Raw genomic sequence first — 18,919 nt, forward strand, 5'->3', positions numbered from 1 at the left:
GTAGAAACAGACACCAGAGTGAAGCAGGCCCTTGGAACTTTCAACGCAGCATTAAGCCGTTACAAAAGCGACTGTGACTTTTAGATTTGATGAGCTTACAATATTCCATAAAGAAGACAGCTGACACAGGAACAAGATGCATGAAAATAAAGCAGCTGCCCAGTACGCTGATTATCTTCTAAAAGCACTAACACTAAAAAGCATTCAAGCAAAATAAATGCTGAGTGCTTTGACACCTAATTACTGAAGCATTTGATGGCATTACCATGATTCTCTCCCATGCCCCTGAACCAGCCCATTTCTAAAATAAGCACTGCTGGACAAACTAAAAAGCCTTCTAGGAAGCTATGTTTTTTTCTTTTTTATCTTGGGGTTTCGTATTTATGTAGCATAACCTCACTGCATAAGCAACCAAACAGGATGAGGAGATAAAACCACCACAGCGTAACTTCACTGCTGTGCTCAGACTCAGCCTCCAGACCTTTAATTTAAGAGATTTCTTTCTTTATACTAAAAGCTTGGGTTTATTATTATTTTTTTTAGATGTATGGCTGGCAATGCTCAGTACAACAATCTTTTGAGGCTCTGTGGCTCCAACACAACTTGAGAAAGCAATGAGGAAGTTCTGAAGGCAGCACTGCATTGGCAGAGCTGCACAGTGCCAGCCATGGCAGTGGCACAGCCAGGCTCCTGAATGAACTGCCTTCAAGAACCAAAGCATCACAGCATCTCATCAATGAAACCCCTCTCAATGGGGAGAAACATGCAACAAGGAATTGTTTCTGCTCTTCAGAGATAAAAAGGTTGAATTCAGCACAACTGAGACCAGCAGCTGATGAGTAAGAGCACAGATGTTGCCAGCAGCCGTTACTTCAGGGAATACAAATATTTATTGCAGACTCCCACCCAGCCTAAGTATTTTAATGCATTATAAAAATAGATCCAGTTTAAAAACTATTGTGCAAGAAAAGCTACTTCAAATCAACTTTCAAGAGAAGAACATCAACAAGAACCCCTGTGTCATATAAAAACAGGTCTCACTTTTGTACTCTCCAATGATTTCCCTGAACAAACAGGTCGTATTGCAGACTCTGCAATGCCACAGAACTTGAAATTAAATCTATTTATGCAGTGGTCCTGGTTTGGCAATACTCAGATTAATACTGTATTTCACTACACCCAGCCTGCTGTACAACTGGAGCAGCAGTTTGACACTTAAAAAATCTAATAATCCTATAAATGCTGTATCAGTCACTTCTAAGATGAATATAAACATTTTGAAGCAGTTCAACCCAGGATATTAGATACCTGGACCGTCCTTATCTGCCACTCCACACTTTCTCTCTTTTTCCCAATAGCCACCAACAGGGAAATCCAGTCTGAGTAACTGCTTCCTGCATCTCCAATGGTGTTCTGTCAAGCTTGGCATGTTAAAGAGCGTATTGGAAGCAGCACGTTGGTTCTACCTATAAAATGGCTGAGGGCAAACTGCAGGTTCTCTGTGCTCTGAGGAAAGAGTCAGACTGCACAAGCTGAAGGAAAAGCCAGGAACTCAGAGAATGCATGAGCAGCTCATCGCGCATTAACAGTATCATCTGCAGTGCTACAGCCGTATCTGCCCCAAGCAAAAGACAGAACAGAGTATTTGTTACACTTCAACATTCAGTAAAGAGCACCTTTCCATAGGTAGAGCTCAATCCAAATTAAGTTCAGCTCTTCAGACTGATTAGAGCCAGCAGAGCAAGCAGGTAATAAGGACAAAACGTGCTTACAAAATGTTTTGTGGGTCTACAGCATAATGATTACATATTACAATGCACTGTTTTTCATTACCTCTTTACACGCATCAACTTCACGCTATTATTTTTAATACACACACCATGCACAGGAGAAATGTTGTAAAAATCATCATCTGCTTTCATGCCCATCACTACTTTACAGTGCTGCTAAGCCCTGAAACGCTTGTTAGATGTGGAAATGTGGGGATGGTTAGCTGGGAAAACGTTTCATGCAGTTCTTCAGTTTACATCCCCTTCCTGCCAGTGAGACCATCCACTTAATTATGTCAAATATTCTGCTGTAACAGATAGGCTGGGGGCAAACCACAGCTTCTCTGCATTCTCACATCTAGCGACAACACTCTAATCACATCTCCTATGGCTGAAAGCCAAGTTCCACATTGAGCTTGCAGGAAAAAACAACAGAAGAAATTTCACAAAGAAAATATGTAATATTTTCTTTAAATATTATTTTTAATAATTATTAAATTTTTTAATAATTATTAATTATTAAATTAATTATTATATTTAAAAAAATAATAATAACTCTTTGAATCATTTTAAATAGACCTGTCAAAAAAATAAATGAAAATCCCACTATCCCACCTTTACAGCTGAGGTTATTTTTTATTATTTAAGTGGTATTCTTACCTGGTCAGTGGACAGGAATCACCCTCCCACGTTTGCTATTGCTTCACAGTCCATTTCCCCCACGTTAAGAAAAGCTCCATTAGAGAGCCAAGGCCTTCAAGCTGACTTGCACCAAATGAGAGAGCACTGAGCAACCCATCAGCTCAGATTAAAGCTGAAAAATCGCCGTTGTTTAAGAAATGATTGGACAGCTTTTGTGTGGGGGTGGGATAAGATTACTGTATCCAAACCGAGTCTGAGCTATCCTGGATTACCTGCAGAGCCTGCGCCCTAACCCTGACTAACAAACGTACTACCAGCTTACAGACACTGTTTTGTGGCAAAAAAAAGACCTTCATGGCTATTTATCAGCATTCTAAAACTCAAGGCAAGCTATGTGCCACCAGCACAGAGGTGCAGTCCTGCCAAGTCAGGTCCTGTCCCCCCTAAGAGTGATCACCACTCAGCAGATATCACTGCATCCTCTGATTTACCATCTAAAATTCAGCTTGTGTCAACAGTTTGATGTGGGGAACAGCTGCATTAGAAAAATGGCAAGTAATAAGAATGCTGAGAGAATGGCATAAAGCAGCAGCAAAGGATCAGCCCTTTGAGAAGCACTTTCTACCAGAATAAAGGGCAACAAAAACCCAGTATCACAGAATGGTTGGGTTGGAAGGGACTGCAAAGATCACGGATCTCCAACCCCCCCACCAATGCAGGGCCACCAACCTCCACATTTCATAGCAGCCCAGGCTGCCCAGGGCCCCATCCAACCTGGCCTTGAACACCTCCAGGGATGGACAGGGCATCCACAGCCTCTCTGGGCAGCTGTTCCAGCACCTCAGCCCTCCCTGAGTAAAGAGAGCACATTCAGGTTAGCTTGGCATACATCCCCTAAGCTGGCAGACATTTTAGAAGTGCTGTAGATAAGGTTTTTATACCTTTTCCCTGCATTCTCAGACTCACTGATCTTTATTTTCTAATGCTGCGTTTGCAAATTGCTTCGTTAGAGAGCAACCAGCTCTAGGTTACCAGATGCCTTCCTGCTGGAACAACGACTTCCAGACAGAGTCTGACAGTATATACTTATTTCATCAGCGATGTAAAAAACCTTTCCCCAGCACACAAAGAACCTTTCTTTGCTTGCTTTAGTTCACCAAACAAGGCTGTTATTTTTTCTCCAGGGTAATTAGACAAGAATGTACAAATATTACTAAAAACACTGCGTAACCATTTAAAAACAGTGGCATATTCTACATATACCAACATTATCCCTTATATCCGCATACAAGCTCGCCGTTTCCCAGAGCCCCTTGATTCCTCCACAGTTCACACAAAGGTTAGGTCACATCACTGTTTCAATGCACTCGTTTCACATCGGGACAGATTAAAATTTCATATTTAACAGACAATGGAATAGCATGACCCTTGGGTATCACAAGAATGTCCCAAAAGCCCACTTCAATTTTCAACAGATGTTGATTCAACGTATTTGTCAACATAAATCCTCTTAGAGCCCAGCAACACATTCAGCAAGAGAATCGAGTGCAGCATGCACACATCTCACAAGGCAGAAAGGACATTTTAAACAGAATGGTGTATGAGAGATGCACAGTTGCACAGCAATGCAACAGGATTGCAGAGCACTCAAATTTAAACTGACTTGTTCTTGAAAAGCACGTGAAGTTGGTTCTAGCATTTTCCTCACTACTCAAGTGAAAGCACAGAGCAACAAGTGATTATATGGGGACACACACACACAGAAAGGCAGTAAGCCCTTATCTTTTACTGTTAGTGGCCAACAAAAGCAAGAGTTATTTCATTTTTCCATGCTGCATACAGTTCCAGTGTAAGCAGTCATATCATTGTGGATGCCCCATCCCTGGAGGTGTTCAAGGCCAGGTTGGATGGGACTCTGGTCTGGTATTAAACGGGGAGGTTGGTGGCCCTGCATGTGGCAGGGGGGTTGGAGATCCATGATCCTTGAGGTCCCTTCCAACCCTGTCCGTTCTGTGATTCTGTGCCATCTTAACCACACTTTCAAAGAGAATCTGAAGTCATGTGTTTTAAAAAGGAAGGGACAAATGTGAAGCTACAGGGGTCTGACAGGAGGCTGGAGCCCGGGGACTTCTCTGTGCATGAAGTACAGCAAGAGCCTTTCCTTACTCCCCTGTCATCCCGGTATGCCAGCTGATAAATGCTCCATAATTAGAAGACCCAAGCGAGGATGTCTGAAATCCATCTGACCTGAGGGAATAAGTTCAAAAACCTGACCCAGCCTTCAGCACTCCAGGTCCTCCTGTAGTCCGTTTTCATCTACTGGAAAAGGCTGGCAAAAGCAGACAGAAGAGACAGACGCATCTAAAGTTAGTATTCAAATGTTGGATTGAAGAAAGCATATTTTGGGACGTAGGAAGTACTCAAAAGAGGAAGGCAAAGAAAAATAAATAAATACTAGATTTAATTAGAAACTGCTAGAAGTCAGCAGTACGTAAGAGCAGAGACAGAGGGAAGAAACACTATTCCTTGGAGATCCGTGCCTGTGCAGAAGTCTGCATTCAAAGCAGTTGCAGGATTGCAAGTGTGATCTGAGAGGAATCGCCACTGAGCCCGTTCATGACAGATGCATTATCGCTTAATTACAGGCAACACTAACAGATAAGTCACTGACTAACCAAACACACGCACACTGCTTTTGTGGAAGTCACTTTCAGTAAGCTGGGAACACCCTCACATTCCTTTCTGGGAAAGATAAATCAACATGACACAAGTGACATTAAAAACTGCAAGCAGTGACGTTTACGGCAGGGCGAAACCAAGCTCCAAGAAGCTATTTTTGAGGAAGCCAGATGTAATTGGTGATCCTATCCTGCTCGTTTGAATACAAACTCTCCGCTCTCATTCACGTTCGACATAAACCTTCTGACAGCTGAGAAAGAAAATTGCCACTCTGAAGTTTTAACTATTGTTTCTGCATTTCTTCACACGCCAATGATAACAAGCACTGCCCTGCCTAATCACCAGGTATCAAAAATAGGAACACATGAATGGTGATGCACCTGTCAATTTGGGTTTACCAAAGCCTCTGATTTCTTGTACAGCAACATATAATACAAAAACTCTAAATATTTCCTCAAAGAACACAGCTCACAAAGCACCAACATACTAGTTCAGCACAAAGCAATCATATTTTTCATTTTACCAGCACACTGCTCACTAAGAAGAGCTAAGAACTGAGCGCTCTGCTTAATAACCTAACCAAAAACCCCACTCCTCTCAGCTAAAAACTGAGTTCTCACACCCCAATAGGGTCCCATTCAAAGCCATTTCTCCACGTTGCCCCACTATTCGCTGTTTGGTTCCCCCTTAGAATTGTGGCAGCATGCAAGTGACTTAAGAAGTCCAGCTCTTCCAGAGATGGATGTCTGTGCTAGCATCACTATTTTTCCTCACTTTTTTTCTTTTTCCAAACCTGAAACAGTCTATAGGTCTTCACAGTCACTTGAAGAGAAGGAAAAAGCAGAAGGGGAGATGCCATCCAAATGTTATTTCACTGTGTTCACAAAAGTTAATCAATCTTCTATTTGACTTGTGTCTGTGTTACTCTGAATTTGGAATCCCCAGACCTCCAATAGCAATTAGTTGTTGGCACCGAACAGTATTTTAAGTTTGTAAATCACCAAAATTTATTTCAACCCATTCAGTAAAGCTTCCAAGTCAGAAACAGCCACTCCAAGTTTTCTGAGTTGTGCCAGTTAGGTGCAATTATGCTCCATACCCCAAACATCCCTCTCTCCATAACACAGACACAGCTATTCTAGTTCTGTAGTATTCCAGTTTTTATGGCTGACAATAAAACTCAATATTTTTCACAGCTTTAGAAGAAAGCCTCCCTGTCTTGAAGTCCACAGCGTTAAAATGGCAGCAAATACTGCATCAAATTCAATTACAGGAAAACATGACACGACTGAGTGGGCTGGGGGAACACAGAGCAGGATTGTAGGCTGAATGCTCCTGTGTGATTCAAATCTGTCTTGCAGGCATTGGTTTGTTTAAGCAGGGACATGCTCCCTTCTGCCTGTTTGTTTTGAGCATGCATCCACATCCCAAAACAAGCACCCATCAGTATTGGAAACAGCTATCTCGCACCTCCTCCTCTCCCAAAATTCAGCTGGTCAGGCCAGAAAGCTGCTCATTGGGAAACTACTCCTCAGGCCTGGCTTTGTGCACTTCATACTCTTACTGACATCTATTTAAAGGCAAAATTAGAAATCCATCCAAACAGAAAACACTGAGGTGTAACCAATGAGGTCCAACGTGACTGAATGCAAGGACAGTTTCAAACAGTTACAGTGGTGAGAGTCGTGTCACGTTCCTGTCAACGTGAAATTATTACTTCTGTGCTTTCCCAGTCTCTGAATACTCACATCCATAACCTCTCTGTAGGCTCCAAAAAAACACAGTTTTAAAACACCTGACCCGACTGTGTCACATGGTCACTCACAGTTTCTCTTCCCCAAGGCATTTCCACTCTGGGAGCACTGCATGGCAGGTAGTTTAGCTCCTTCTACACTAATTTGAAGCCTTCAGATTACCAACAGCGAAGTACAGCTTCAGTTATGCCACACCAAGCTTCAATTTCAGCAGTTTAAGGCTTTGAAAACTAGATCCTTGAGAGTCCTTTTGCACTTCTTACTACCTACCAACAGCACTGGTGGATCTGCATCCTTAAAAGATCACAGGAGCCCTGCAAGTGAGCACTAGCACATCAGACTAGTCACTTTAAGAGATCACTGCCTCATTTTCCTGCAAGATGTTACACTGCTGGCAGGGCAGAGGACAGGGAAGCACACAGCAGCTTTCCACCAGTGGTAATTTACCTAGCAGCATCTTGCTTAAAAAAATTTTAAACAAACTTACTGGCAAAGATGCTGCCCACAGTAACCCCAAGCAGCAGAGACCAACAACTCACCTCAGCTGCCTACAGCATCAAGAGTACATCCACCAGGAACTGGCCAACCCTACCTTTCAAGGCTGTGGATCAAGCTCACATATGGATGCTCTCCAAGGCAATTTTCGCTTGAGACTATATTGTTATTTCAGTGTATGTGCCAGGTATCTCGAGCTGAGGAATTTCTACAGCCTACTTTTTGTATCCTAACAGAAATAGAGCAAGGGAGGAGAGAAGAGCTTCCTGGAAGTTGATGGTTACAGACCATGTTCGGTAATACACACTTAAGCGCTTCCCTCACCTTTACAGCACGAGGGATGCCCAAACACGAGCTATTTTTCTACCAAGCACGAGGCCAGCTACTCATCTGTGGTAGATTCAGATCAGATTAACACCAGGAGCAGAGAGAGCTCCCAGATGAAATGCAAGTGTGACTGTGCCCACTTTCCCTTCTCAGAAGGGAAAAAACTCTCAAAGCAACCTCATGACTATAAGTAGAATCTAGCTTACTGCAATTCCCCTCCCTCTCCATTCCATTCCAACAGTCAACTTCTCCCCTCAAAAGTATTTTCACAGAAGTGAGACAACAGCTGATATTTCAGAGCTGCTATTTTAAGGTTTACCCATGAGTGTGTACATCTAACTAGACAGATCCACTGCTCCTGGCAACCTGCTGACTTGACAGGAGGGACACGTACCCTGTTTCACAAGCCTGAAATGCCATGTGGATTATGCTCCTTGCAACCAAATGATGGAAGAAAAAAAAACAACACAACAACAAAGTGTTAAAAGCACTGCAAGTGCACTCAAGCTCCAACTTTGTTCAACAACTGGCCTGGAAAAATATCCTTCTAGCTGAGATAGTGATTTGTGTTACATACTGCAGAACAGCTCAGCATCTGGGCTTACAAAGAAAAAGGCTGGGCTCTCCACATCGCTAATCCTAACAGCAGCCTCTTGCCTGACTGAAATAGGAATCACAGTTCCTAAACAGCTGTTTCCTCAGACAGTGAGAACAGCTGAAGAGGACTCAGGCCAGGCACGGACACAAAAACAGACAAGTAATTACTGAACGTTGCAATAGGCAGACTGGGAGCTGGAAGGCAGGCTACAATCACCCACATAACTAAAATGAGAGAGGTCTTAAGATTTGTGCCTCACTTTTTAAAGCATCCAGAACTGCTCTTCCACTTATTTCCTTCGGGAAGGTTCATAGGAAAAAGGCATTTGCTTTATTTAATGTTTTATGGCTACATATCCAGTAAAAGGCATTAACTGAAGAGGAGCATAATCATGATATAAAACGGTCCTAGTTTTGGAACTGTTCTCCATAGCCTATTGGCAAGCATTTCCCATGAAGGCTTCCATCCTTCCTATGTTTAAGTCAGCTGGGCTCAGAATCAAGCCCTCCACAGGCATCCCTCGCCTTTATAATTTTCTATTCTAGACAGACCTACAGCCAGGCATGCTTTTGCAGACCACGTGTTCTCTTGGGATCATACATTTGCACTATCGCAAAGGCAAAAAAGTCAGGCAGGTACAAGCAAGGTGTCAGACACAACAGACTGTTTCTAATGACCTCTCTTGGAATACGCATCTGGTTTCAAAAAGTCTTCATGCATCTCTTAAATATCAAACTCTGCTCCAAAAAAATTCCACCACTGCACTAATGAGGCACACAGACCTTACAGGGGCACTACGTAGCACACCCTTACAGAACACCCTGCTTCAAATGCTCTGACCTGTTTGTTTTCAGCTTCAATGTCTACCAAACTGTTTTCATCTCCATCTATTACACAGGTCAACCAAATTGCAGTATAAGCCAGAGCTTTCCCACAAATTATCACCTCAGTTCAAAAGTTCTGCAGCTCGAAAAGCAAATGGAATCCTGGGCTCCATCAGGAGAGGGGTGGCCAGCAAGGACAGGGAGCTGATTGTCCCCCTCTACTCTGCTCTTGTGAGGCACCATCTGCAGTACCGTGTCCAGGTCTGGAGCCCCCAGTACAAGAAAGACAGAGAGCTGTTGGAGAGGGTCCACAAAGATGATCAGGGGACTGGAGCACCTCCCTACGAAGACAGGCTGAGGGAGCTGGGCTTGTTCAGCATGGAGAAAAGAAGGCTGCAGGGTGGCCTCATTGCAGCCTGCAGTGCCTAAAGGGAGCCTACAAACAGGAGGGAACCAACTCTTTGAAAGGGCAGATAACAGCAGGACAAGGGGAAACAGCTTTAAGTTGAGGGAGGGAAGATTTAGGTTGGATGTCAGGGGAAGTTCTTTGCTATGAGAGTGGTGAGGTGCTGGAACAGCTGCCCAGAGAGGCTGTGATGCCCCGTCCATCCCTGGAGGTGTTCAAGGCCAGGTTGGATGGGGCCCTGGGCAGCCTGGGCTGGTGTTAAATGTGGAGGTTGGTGGCCCTGCGTGTGGCAGGGGGTTGGAGATTCATCATGATCCTTCAGCTCCCTTCCAACCCTGGCCATTCTGTGATTCTGTGAAATGGCAGACCTTTAAATTCAGTGTACAATTATCACAGTTCCCCTTCACTAATCCTGAAGCTCCACTGTAGGCTTCTGAAGTTCGTTGGGGCCTTCCTACTTCACACAGCAGAGCAGGCTGGTTACCTCCAGTTGCTTGTTGAGCCATTTCTTATCAGCTACACTCTTAACAGAGAAAAAGATTAAAAAATAAAAATCAAATGACGTCGAATGACTAACTTCCCAAATGAATTATCTGTGAAAGACTCCTGCTCTGTAAACTGCTTGATAAAAGAGGAAGTTGTCAGCACAGAGACAACATAAGGCAGAATTATTATTTTTTTGGAGCAATATAACACACATCTGTATAGAAGATAAAAGAAAAACAATGTTTACATTACTTTTCCAATAACAAAGAGAAATTTGTCCCAACCTTGCTTTCCTCATTCAAGAAAATGAAAGAGAACAGCTAATATTATCTGCCTATAGGGGAAGGGTCTCATAGATAGATGGCAGTTCTCACTGAACTGGCAAAACTCTCTGGTAGCACTCAGCTGTTTCTGCACCCCACAGAGGGAACATCAGAAGTTAGGGCAAGATACTCTCCTAGCAAAGATGTCTCCAGTTATAATGTCAAACCCATGCAACCACAGCAAGAAAAAAAAAAAGCTGGAAACCACTCCCTGTCAGGTTTACAAGCTGTGTTCAGCAGCCTTCCCAAACCGTGGGTGCAGGGACAGATGACTGCACTGCATGCATACGCAACTCTTGCTAGCTGTGCTGGCACAGACCTCTAGGAGTATCAAACCACTAGATTTTGCAAACACTGCTGGCACGTACTCAGGGAGAGGAATAAAATAGTCCAAAAGTTTCCATTGACCTAAACACAGAATAATCTACTGGCGTCATAACACGAGTCTGAAAGCAGAGAAGCCTATCATCGATCAGCTTTGCCCTCATCTGCAAAAGCTGACAGCCAGAAAACATAACCTCAGCAATGCAAGCTAGGTGTAGTAACAGTGAATGCAGAGTGGCAGCCATCTGTGACCGTTGCAAACACAGAACGCTGTGTTCTTGGTTTAACTACACCTACGGAACTGCCAGCCCTCTAATTGCCATGCCAGATTTAGTAATATAGCACCGCTCTTCTCTGGCGGCCAAGCTGATTTACAGTAACGCTACTACAGGCCCAGGCAACGTGATAAGCTACTTGCAACCCAAATCACCCCAAACTTTTTCATCTTAATACTGCTGCTGAAAGCCTGTCGCTACAACATGCTTCGCTTCTACAGTTTCCTTCTGCTCACTTACAGTTACTTCCTCTTAACACTGCTCCCACATCCTGCAGGGCCAAGGGCTGCCAACCTCACAGCACAAGGCCCTCTTTCATAGACTCATAGAATGGCCTGGGTTCAAAAGGACCACAATGATCATCCAGTTTCAACCCCCCTGCTGTGTGCAGGGTCACCAACCACCAGACCAGGCTTTCGGTCCACGCAAGACCATACACACAGTAGGGATTGCCTGTCAGCTTTTCAAGATGTTTCATCAGTTATACAAGACACAACAGCTGGAAAGTGTCAAAGCAGCATTATCCTTCTGGAGGAAAACCAAAAGGAAAGACTTCCATTTGAACACAACAACATGATAACATAGGATCCGCTGTAATTTGCAAGGTCCCATGGCTTCTGGCTAAGAAAGAAAGGCTGAAGGAAATCAATGAGTGAAAACCTATGCAAGAAAAGAAGCTTTGCCTCAACACTTGCAAGGCAGGCCAGAAAAGCTGAAATCTCAGTGACTCTCATGCCCTTCTTAACATAAGGACTCCAAACATCTTCATTAGAAGGAGATGCAAGGTTCACATTATTTTATTAAGAGTTCTTATCCCCCTGTGGAAAGATGCAGACAGGAATCCCTGTGTTAAACAACACAACAGTTGTTTAAACAAAACAACAGTTAAACAACAAAACCATCACAAGGGCATAAAACTTAAGGCACAGTAATGCAAGGAGTTAGAATATGGGAAAATGCTGAACCTTGAACTTTTCAGTTCACTCAAGAGAGAAGATAAAAGAAAGACATGCTTGTGAAGGAGCTTTCCAATAAATGCAGTTGTCTTTTAGCAAATCCTCAGAGAAAACAAATAAACAACACTGTCTAGGCTTCAAAACTCTTTACCATACAGCAAAGAGCGGGAGAGAAACCTACAACAGAAAACAACAACCTAGGCCTCCTGCTACAGGTTTATGTTCAGCTTCATCAAGTGACAGAAGGACCAGGGCTGTAGAATTCAAACCTCATCCCAAAGTAATCCCTAGGATGTCATTGTGACTCAAACTCTAGCAGAGAGCACGGTCATTCAGACTTGCTGCCTTACATCTTGAACATGAGGCATTCCTGCCCTTCTACCTCACGCTACCTCTGTAGGAACTTACTCCCAGCAATGCCCAAAGAACATTTTCTCATCATGCTGACACAAACCTGACTCCTGCAAACTTGCCACCTAAGTCTGTCACATGGATATGGCACACACTCCAAAGATGCTAGAAAATACTTCAGAATTGCATGGAAAAAGAGTAAGGACATCCCAGATCAAAGCTGCTGGTACCTAGAAGCATAAAACTATAGCACTAAAATAAGCCCGCCTTCTTCCTTTCTAACTGACTGCATGACCCTGCAGTAGCTGAGCTTGAAGAAAAGAAACCACAGAGGAGTTAAACCTCCGTAAGAACGATTTATCTCATTGAGGTAATTCCTTCAGTCAACCCATTCCAAAGCCAGGCGGTGCTGTACCACCAGAGGAGGGAGCAGACATGGAAACAGGATGCCCACCTCCAGCTGCAGCCAGCAGCACCCAGCTCAGACACAGCAAGGAGCCGAACCCCCAGGTGCTGAGCAGGGCTTGAGCCAGATTCACCAGCCTCCCCTTAGGCAGGAAGAAGGCAGAAAATCCACGTGAACTTTAGAACCAAACGCACATCTTCGTGACCACCACTGAGCCCACGGCGCTGGAACCGACAAGTCAGGCTAAGCAGGTAGAAACAAGGCAGGCATCAGCTGGTTTTAACTGTTTCAAATCAGATCAAAGGCAAACGCCGTGCTGCAGTGCCTATCGAACCGCACGCCTACCCCAATAAATGCATGCAGCAAGATACAGACTGGGCTCACATAAAAGATGACGGGGCCCTGGGCAGCCTGTTCTGGTGTTGAATGTGGACGTTGGTGGCCCTGCATGCGGCGGGGGGGTTGGAGATTCACGATCCTTGAGGTCCCTCCCAACCCCGGCCATTCCGCGGTTTTCTGGTCCTCGGTGACTAACAGACCCTCACTGAATGAAGGGGCCGTGGTACAGAAAGGGCTTCCTGTGGAAATTCAGGTTTCGGGGACACAATTTTTGGCTGAGGCAAGGCACACGAGCACAAAGCCCAGCGAGCTGCCCGTAACCCTACAAGTGCTCTCCGCTCCTCTATTCTCCGTGGGTTCTGACTCGAGAAAAGCCTCCGCAGAGGCACCTCCGTTCACCTCAGCGCCACACCTGACAGCGCGGTGCCTTCACCACGCCTCTGAGCAAACCCACGGCTTTTTGTTCGGCTTCCAAACGGAACGCAGCCCCACGCAGCCCGGCCTGCCGCTCGCCCCGCGCCCGCTACGGCCGTCGCTCGGGGACGCGCGTGCGCGCCGAGCCGGGGAGCCCCGGGCTGAGGGAGGCGGGAGGCTGCGGGGTGGGGGTGCCTCCGCCGGCCGCTCACCTCGCGAGCGATCTGGTTGAGCGCGTCGTCCTCCGCCGTCAGGCGTTCCCGGTTCGGCAGCCGTTTCCTGCCGGCCCCCTGCGTCCCCATGGCGGACGGATGGATGGGATGGGGTCGAACCCGGCTCCGCGTTCCCCGCGCCTCGCGGCTCCCTCCCGCCCGCCGCCTCAGCCGCTCGCCGGCGCCGGCCCTGTGAGGAGCCCGACCGTCACCGCCCCCCGCCCCGCGCATGCGCCGCCGCCCCCCGCCCGTGTGGGGCCGGGAGGGGCGCTGAGTCGCGCGGTGCCGGTTGCGGCCCCTCGCCTCGCAGCCGTGCGGCAAAACTGCGGGTCTGGCTGGAAAGCGTCGCCCTCCCATCGTCTGCAAAGCTGAGGACATCCCTTCCGAAATGGAGGAGCTCCTTCACAGCGTCATTAAACCGCTAAGATCCCGAAGCCCAACCCCAACCCACCCCACCACCGTGCCCGCATCCCTGAGTGCCGCATCCCCACGGTTATGGAAGAGCCACCGTTCTGACCCTGCCCATCCCTTCGGACATCCATTTTCATATCAACCATAAGCAGACATGATTAATTCCGGTCAATTGCTGGTGTCAAACACCTGTGCGCTTACCCCAGATGAAGATTAATTCGCACTGACAAAAAAAAAGTAGAGATTCCTCGTCATACCTCAATTCCAGTCCACATTAGTTCCTTCTCTATAAGTCTCTCCAGCTCAGGACGCCAAACGTGCTACACAGGCACCTCATAGGAATAGGACTGCCAAACACATCCGCCTGCTGACAAAGACCAGAGCGGTGCATTTAGTGTCTGCGACTTAATTTGATTACAAATTCAAACTTGATGAAGGTAAAAGGCAGTGCTAACCAGCTCTGAGCAGCCCCAGAATCTCCTGAGAGTGTAAAAGGATGTGGCGCTGAGGGACGCGGTGGGGGGTGGGTCGAGGGTTGGACTGGATGATCTCAGTGGTCTTTTCCAACCTTTATGAGTTGCAAGAGCTGATTTGTGCACTGCCCTGCAGTGACTCCAGGGCTCTATCCCACTGCAGCCCACCCCTGAGCCCTGCCAGGCTGCTGGTGGCTTCCACACATGGCCCAAGCAAACCGAGACTGATGCTCGAGAGGAGAGCTTGTATAGATTCTCATTTATCCAAGCCTTAAATCATTCAGAGGCTTACATTCAAGACAGGAAAACACCCAGAGTGCAGGGCAGCAGTAAATTACAGGTCAGACCCATTCTAAAATCAGAAATTGCCACGACATCATTGCCCACAGTGCTCTCAGTCGGACTGGAGCCGGCAGTCCATGCACACCAAAGCCAACGTTTATCTGGAAGTTTTCACATACAAAGATTGAGGTTTGGGTCATTTGTGCAGAAGGCTGGTCCTGAAATTCAAAACCATGTCAAACAAATGTATCAACCTTCCCAAGACGGCACTTATCAGATCATAAAGAAACTGGTTGCTGCTCCAGGAAAATAAACTAGTTCTAGCAGAATCCCTGTCCCCAGATGGGTATAGATGCCCTCCATACAATCCAGGCTGCCACTTGCTCTCCAGAAACTATTTAATTGTCACTTGTTGCTTTTTATATGAGTGACATCAAGGTGACTATTTATAGCTGGTGCCTGCGCTGAATCTTTTGTCTTCATTCCTCAGCAGGGCAATGTGCTGCACTCAGAAAGGCTGCGCACAAAGCTTTGATGGACAGCCACTGCCTTCCGAGGACATGAGTAATAGGGAACTCTAAACCAAGCCCTGGGAGACACACTGGAGCCAGCCACCCCAGTGAGCACAGCTGGAATGCACCCTGTGGCCCCATCACCTGAACTGCAACCCTGCACAGGTTTATCCTGTTCAGACTCACTTTCAAGAGGAATCCCCAGTCGCATCCTCTCCTTCACCCTGCCTCCACTCCAGTTCTGCTTAAGTGTCTATTAATTTCTAAGAGCTCGTGTTACAGCTGTAGGGGATGCACTGCTTTTATCATGACTCAGCGGTGGTATTCAGTCAATACTATTTCTTGCATCTGGTACCACTGGCCTTCACAGGGAGCAAATTATTTATTTATTTTTTTATCAGAAGCAGCAGCTACATGAGATCCTCGCTTTGCTCGGGCATTGAAAACAAACTTGCCATGTCCTGAGATTTGGAGTCAAGTTTACTCAGAGTCCACACAAGTGAAAAACAAAACAAACAAACAAAAGCACCAAACATGCTCTGCAAGGCACTGCAGGGGCCTTAAAAATGGATTCAAGCCTTGCTATGGGAGAAGGTCTCACTGTGACTTGTTTTCTTCGCTATCCTGCAGGTTTTCCTTCTGCAGCCATCCTCATCTCTCTTGCTTAGCACTACTGCTGTTTCAGGCTCTACGTAACTTGTTTCCAGAGACCTTATCCTTGAATTTGCCCCTGCCCTTTGAGGAATTCTGGCTAAAGACACAGAGCAGTTCCTTATTTTTAGGCCGGTGTTACCCAGGGATTTCAGCCACCTGTGCAGCTGCATCACTGTATCCACGCAAGGAATTTCCAGTTCAGCAGTGCAGTATGATTTGCATTCTCACTGCTTGAATGAAAGCCTTGGGCCCCTTATAGCCAATCTGAGATTTGCATAGAGCAGATTTATGTCTGCAAATCTATTTGAAGGAGTTCATAAAGAACAAACAAACAACCCCAACCAACATGGAACTTGGAATAGAAGAAGCTACTGAATGACAACAGTCAGAATTCAAGCCCCACGTTGAATGCACGCTATAGTTTAAGGAATCCCACTTCTTGCCTACATTCCAGACACTTACAGTAATTATTTCTTTTAAATACAGTCAAAATAAGCCATCTTGTTATAAAACCACTATATATACAGAATTTGTCCAAATAAATATGAAATAATCATTCAAATACATTAGTTTTGGCTGCACTACGAAGTACAGTGCCTGCAGCTGAAGGTTAAGTACTGAAATACACATTTCTTATTCTAACAAGCAACACAAAGTCGAGACCCATTTTGTCTGAGCGTTATAACTGATTAATGATACTCAAGCAAGCCTGAGTATCCCATGCCAGTTTCAAAGGGCTTTATTTTAAGAGTATAATTCTCCAATATCCTGCGTACAAGGAGGCTGTTTCATGCAGAGCACATCCCAAAGATACAATTTTCCCTCTGTGTTGCTCTTAAACCAAACCATCTTGTAAAACCACACTCTTGAGAGCCAGAACAAGCCATCGCCTGTTAAAACTACTGCTGCTTGTGTACTCAGTAGACCATTTCTACATAATAAAATGGATGGTTTTACGTTTTGTGCAGCAAAGTATGATTACATTTCTATTGGGTTTAAAACCTGGGATAGAGGAAACCAGTGGCTAGCTGACAGCATAGAAAGAAAACAGAGGGTCACCTTCTGCTCCACTGTAAGATCATGGCATCTGGGGAGCCAGAAAGGAAGTCTGACAGCTTTAACAAGATGTCCATTAGTCCAAAGAGAGTGGAATGCTTAAATACTTCAGAAAATCTAACCTAAGAGGCCAATATTTCATATTGCCAAGATACTTGAAAAGAGCAGAGCTCCATTAACATGGTTACATTTTGCAAACATAACAGCGGTGGTATCCTGCAGTGCCTGTGGATTTATTAATGGGAAAAAATTACATCACAGACAAATATGTGCTGGTACTGAAGCACTTCAGAAAGAAACACTGGGGCAACTAGAGGGCTTGTACTTTATTACACCTCCTAAGGAGCCTAGGGTGATCTTCCTCAGCACATGAACCCTCGTGGGAAATGCTTTCACATGTTGCCAGGACAGGGCCCAAGAGACTGCTAGCGTGTGTGCAGATTCGTCTGGGTGAGATTTACTACTCTTCAGGTCAGGTGAATTGTTATTTGCATCAGCGGAGCTCTGGCAGGCTAGGAACCCTGCTTGGCTTTGACTTTACTATCCTGGGGCTTTTGGTTACGAAATAAGGGATCACAGCAAAGCCACGATTGATAGCAGCTTCCCAAGGTGCTCCAGTATGGAGATCAATGAACTTGAGCTGACAGTCCTTAAAATGGCAGCCTTCAAAGATGAACTTCAAAAGGACTAGAGAAAAAAAAACCCGTACACAGCCAGCAGCCAAACACCTTGCTCTCTTTTTCACTTTGGGGATCTCGAGGTCTCTAAATTGAGCCTCTTTCAACAAAGACTCTTCCTTCAGAGGAAGTCTTTCAAAGCCCTGGGCTTGATTTCATTTAATATTTTCATTAGCACCCTAGTGCATGTAGGATGGCACTAATGAAATACTTGGATGACAGTGTATGAAGCAACATCAGTAAAGGAAGGTAAACTCATACAGGAGGAGGAAGAGGTTAAGGACTTGAGACAAAATGGAATGAAACCAAGCAGACTGCAAATCCCATGTCAAGGATTAAGCTCATGATCTCATCAGCTAGAAATGACAGAGAAGAGGAAGTTCTGAGACCATAAATCAGTCTTGGTTTGGTTGTGTGCCATCATCACAACAAAAAAAACCCTAAAGAATTATGTTTAATGTTAGAACATTTCAGGTAAGGGTCTTCCAATGCAAATATTTATACCATTGCATGGAACATCTGTGTGACCTTACCTAAAATGGTGTCCCTTTGTCTGCTTACCCATGTTAAGAAGCATTCAGGCTTGCATATCTGCAGAGAAAGAATCTGCTAGCATAAGCAGCAGGAGGATCTTTTCTGAGATGAGTTGGCTTGTCCAATGAAAAACAGAACAACTACATCTCTTTTCTATAAACTCCTTTGGAGAGAAGATCTGCAGATAATTCTGTGTAAAGTTTGGAGCCAAGTTAGCAGAAAAACTTACAGCTAAACAGGCCATACGTAATTGCAGTCTGGAAATCTGGTGCTTATTGCCAAGGTTCTGGACACAAAACCAAAAGAAGTTGTGAGCATTATCACAAGTGCTTGGCTGCCAACACTAGCACTAGCCCAAACACCACGCTCTCTCTTCCCTACCACGAGGCTTGAGACGTGAGCATCTGTATAATCAATGAATATTAAGATGTTGTAATTACAAAATAAACAAGAGAGGTAGGCAAAGCAGATTATGGTAACAAAAAGAGAATAAATAGAAAACATACCTGTATCCAAGGCTCACTTACCAAACTCCAGCAGAGATCCTGGTAGCCAGCTCTTAAATAGGTCTGGGAGAGATGGAGCCACGCTCCACCCCTTCCAGCAGCACAGATGAATTGCCTTCACCTGTGCTCCTCTGGCTGGCTCATTGCTTGCCTCAGGTGATCAATCAGAGGTTCAGGCCGTAACTCAGCAGTTCCCATACAGTATCTATCACAGGCAGCACCACTGCAGCTGCA

General features: G+C 45.3%; 1 protein-coding gene across 8 annotated transcripts in view; it reads right to left on the reverse strand.

Annotated features, from left to right (window-relative positions):
• LRRFIP1 (LRR binding FLII interacting protein 1) overlaps positions 1-14,333 on the reverse strand; it is a 90,063-nt gene extending 75,730 nt beyond the window's left edge. For 5 of the 8 annotated variants that reach the window (XM_042874945.1, XM_042874941.1, XM_042874944.1 and 2 more), the window contains exon 1: positions 13,581-13,729. In XM_042874945.1, the coding sequence (XP_042730879.1) occupies positions 13,581-13,670 (90 nt within the window). In that variant the 5' untranslated portion in view covers positions 13,671-13,729. Of the gene's footprint in view, positions 1-13,580; positions 13,731-14,248 lie in introns of those variants that run through there. The other 3 variants (XM_042874949.1, XM_042874943.1, XM_042874947.1) reach the window with 3 other exon arrangements.
• Between the last annotated feature and the right edge of the window lie 4,586 nt (positions 14,334-18,919).

Source organism: Lagopus leucura, unplaced genomic scaffold (genome assembly GCF_019238085.1).
Source record: "Lagopus leucura isolate 7727_CA_CO unplaced genomic scaffold, USGS_WTPT01 Super-Scaffold_100012, whole genome shotgun sequence".
NCBI classification, from domain to species: domain Eukaryota; kingdom Metazoa; phylum Chordata; class Aves; order Galliformes; family Phasianidae; genus Lagopus; species Lagopus leucura.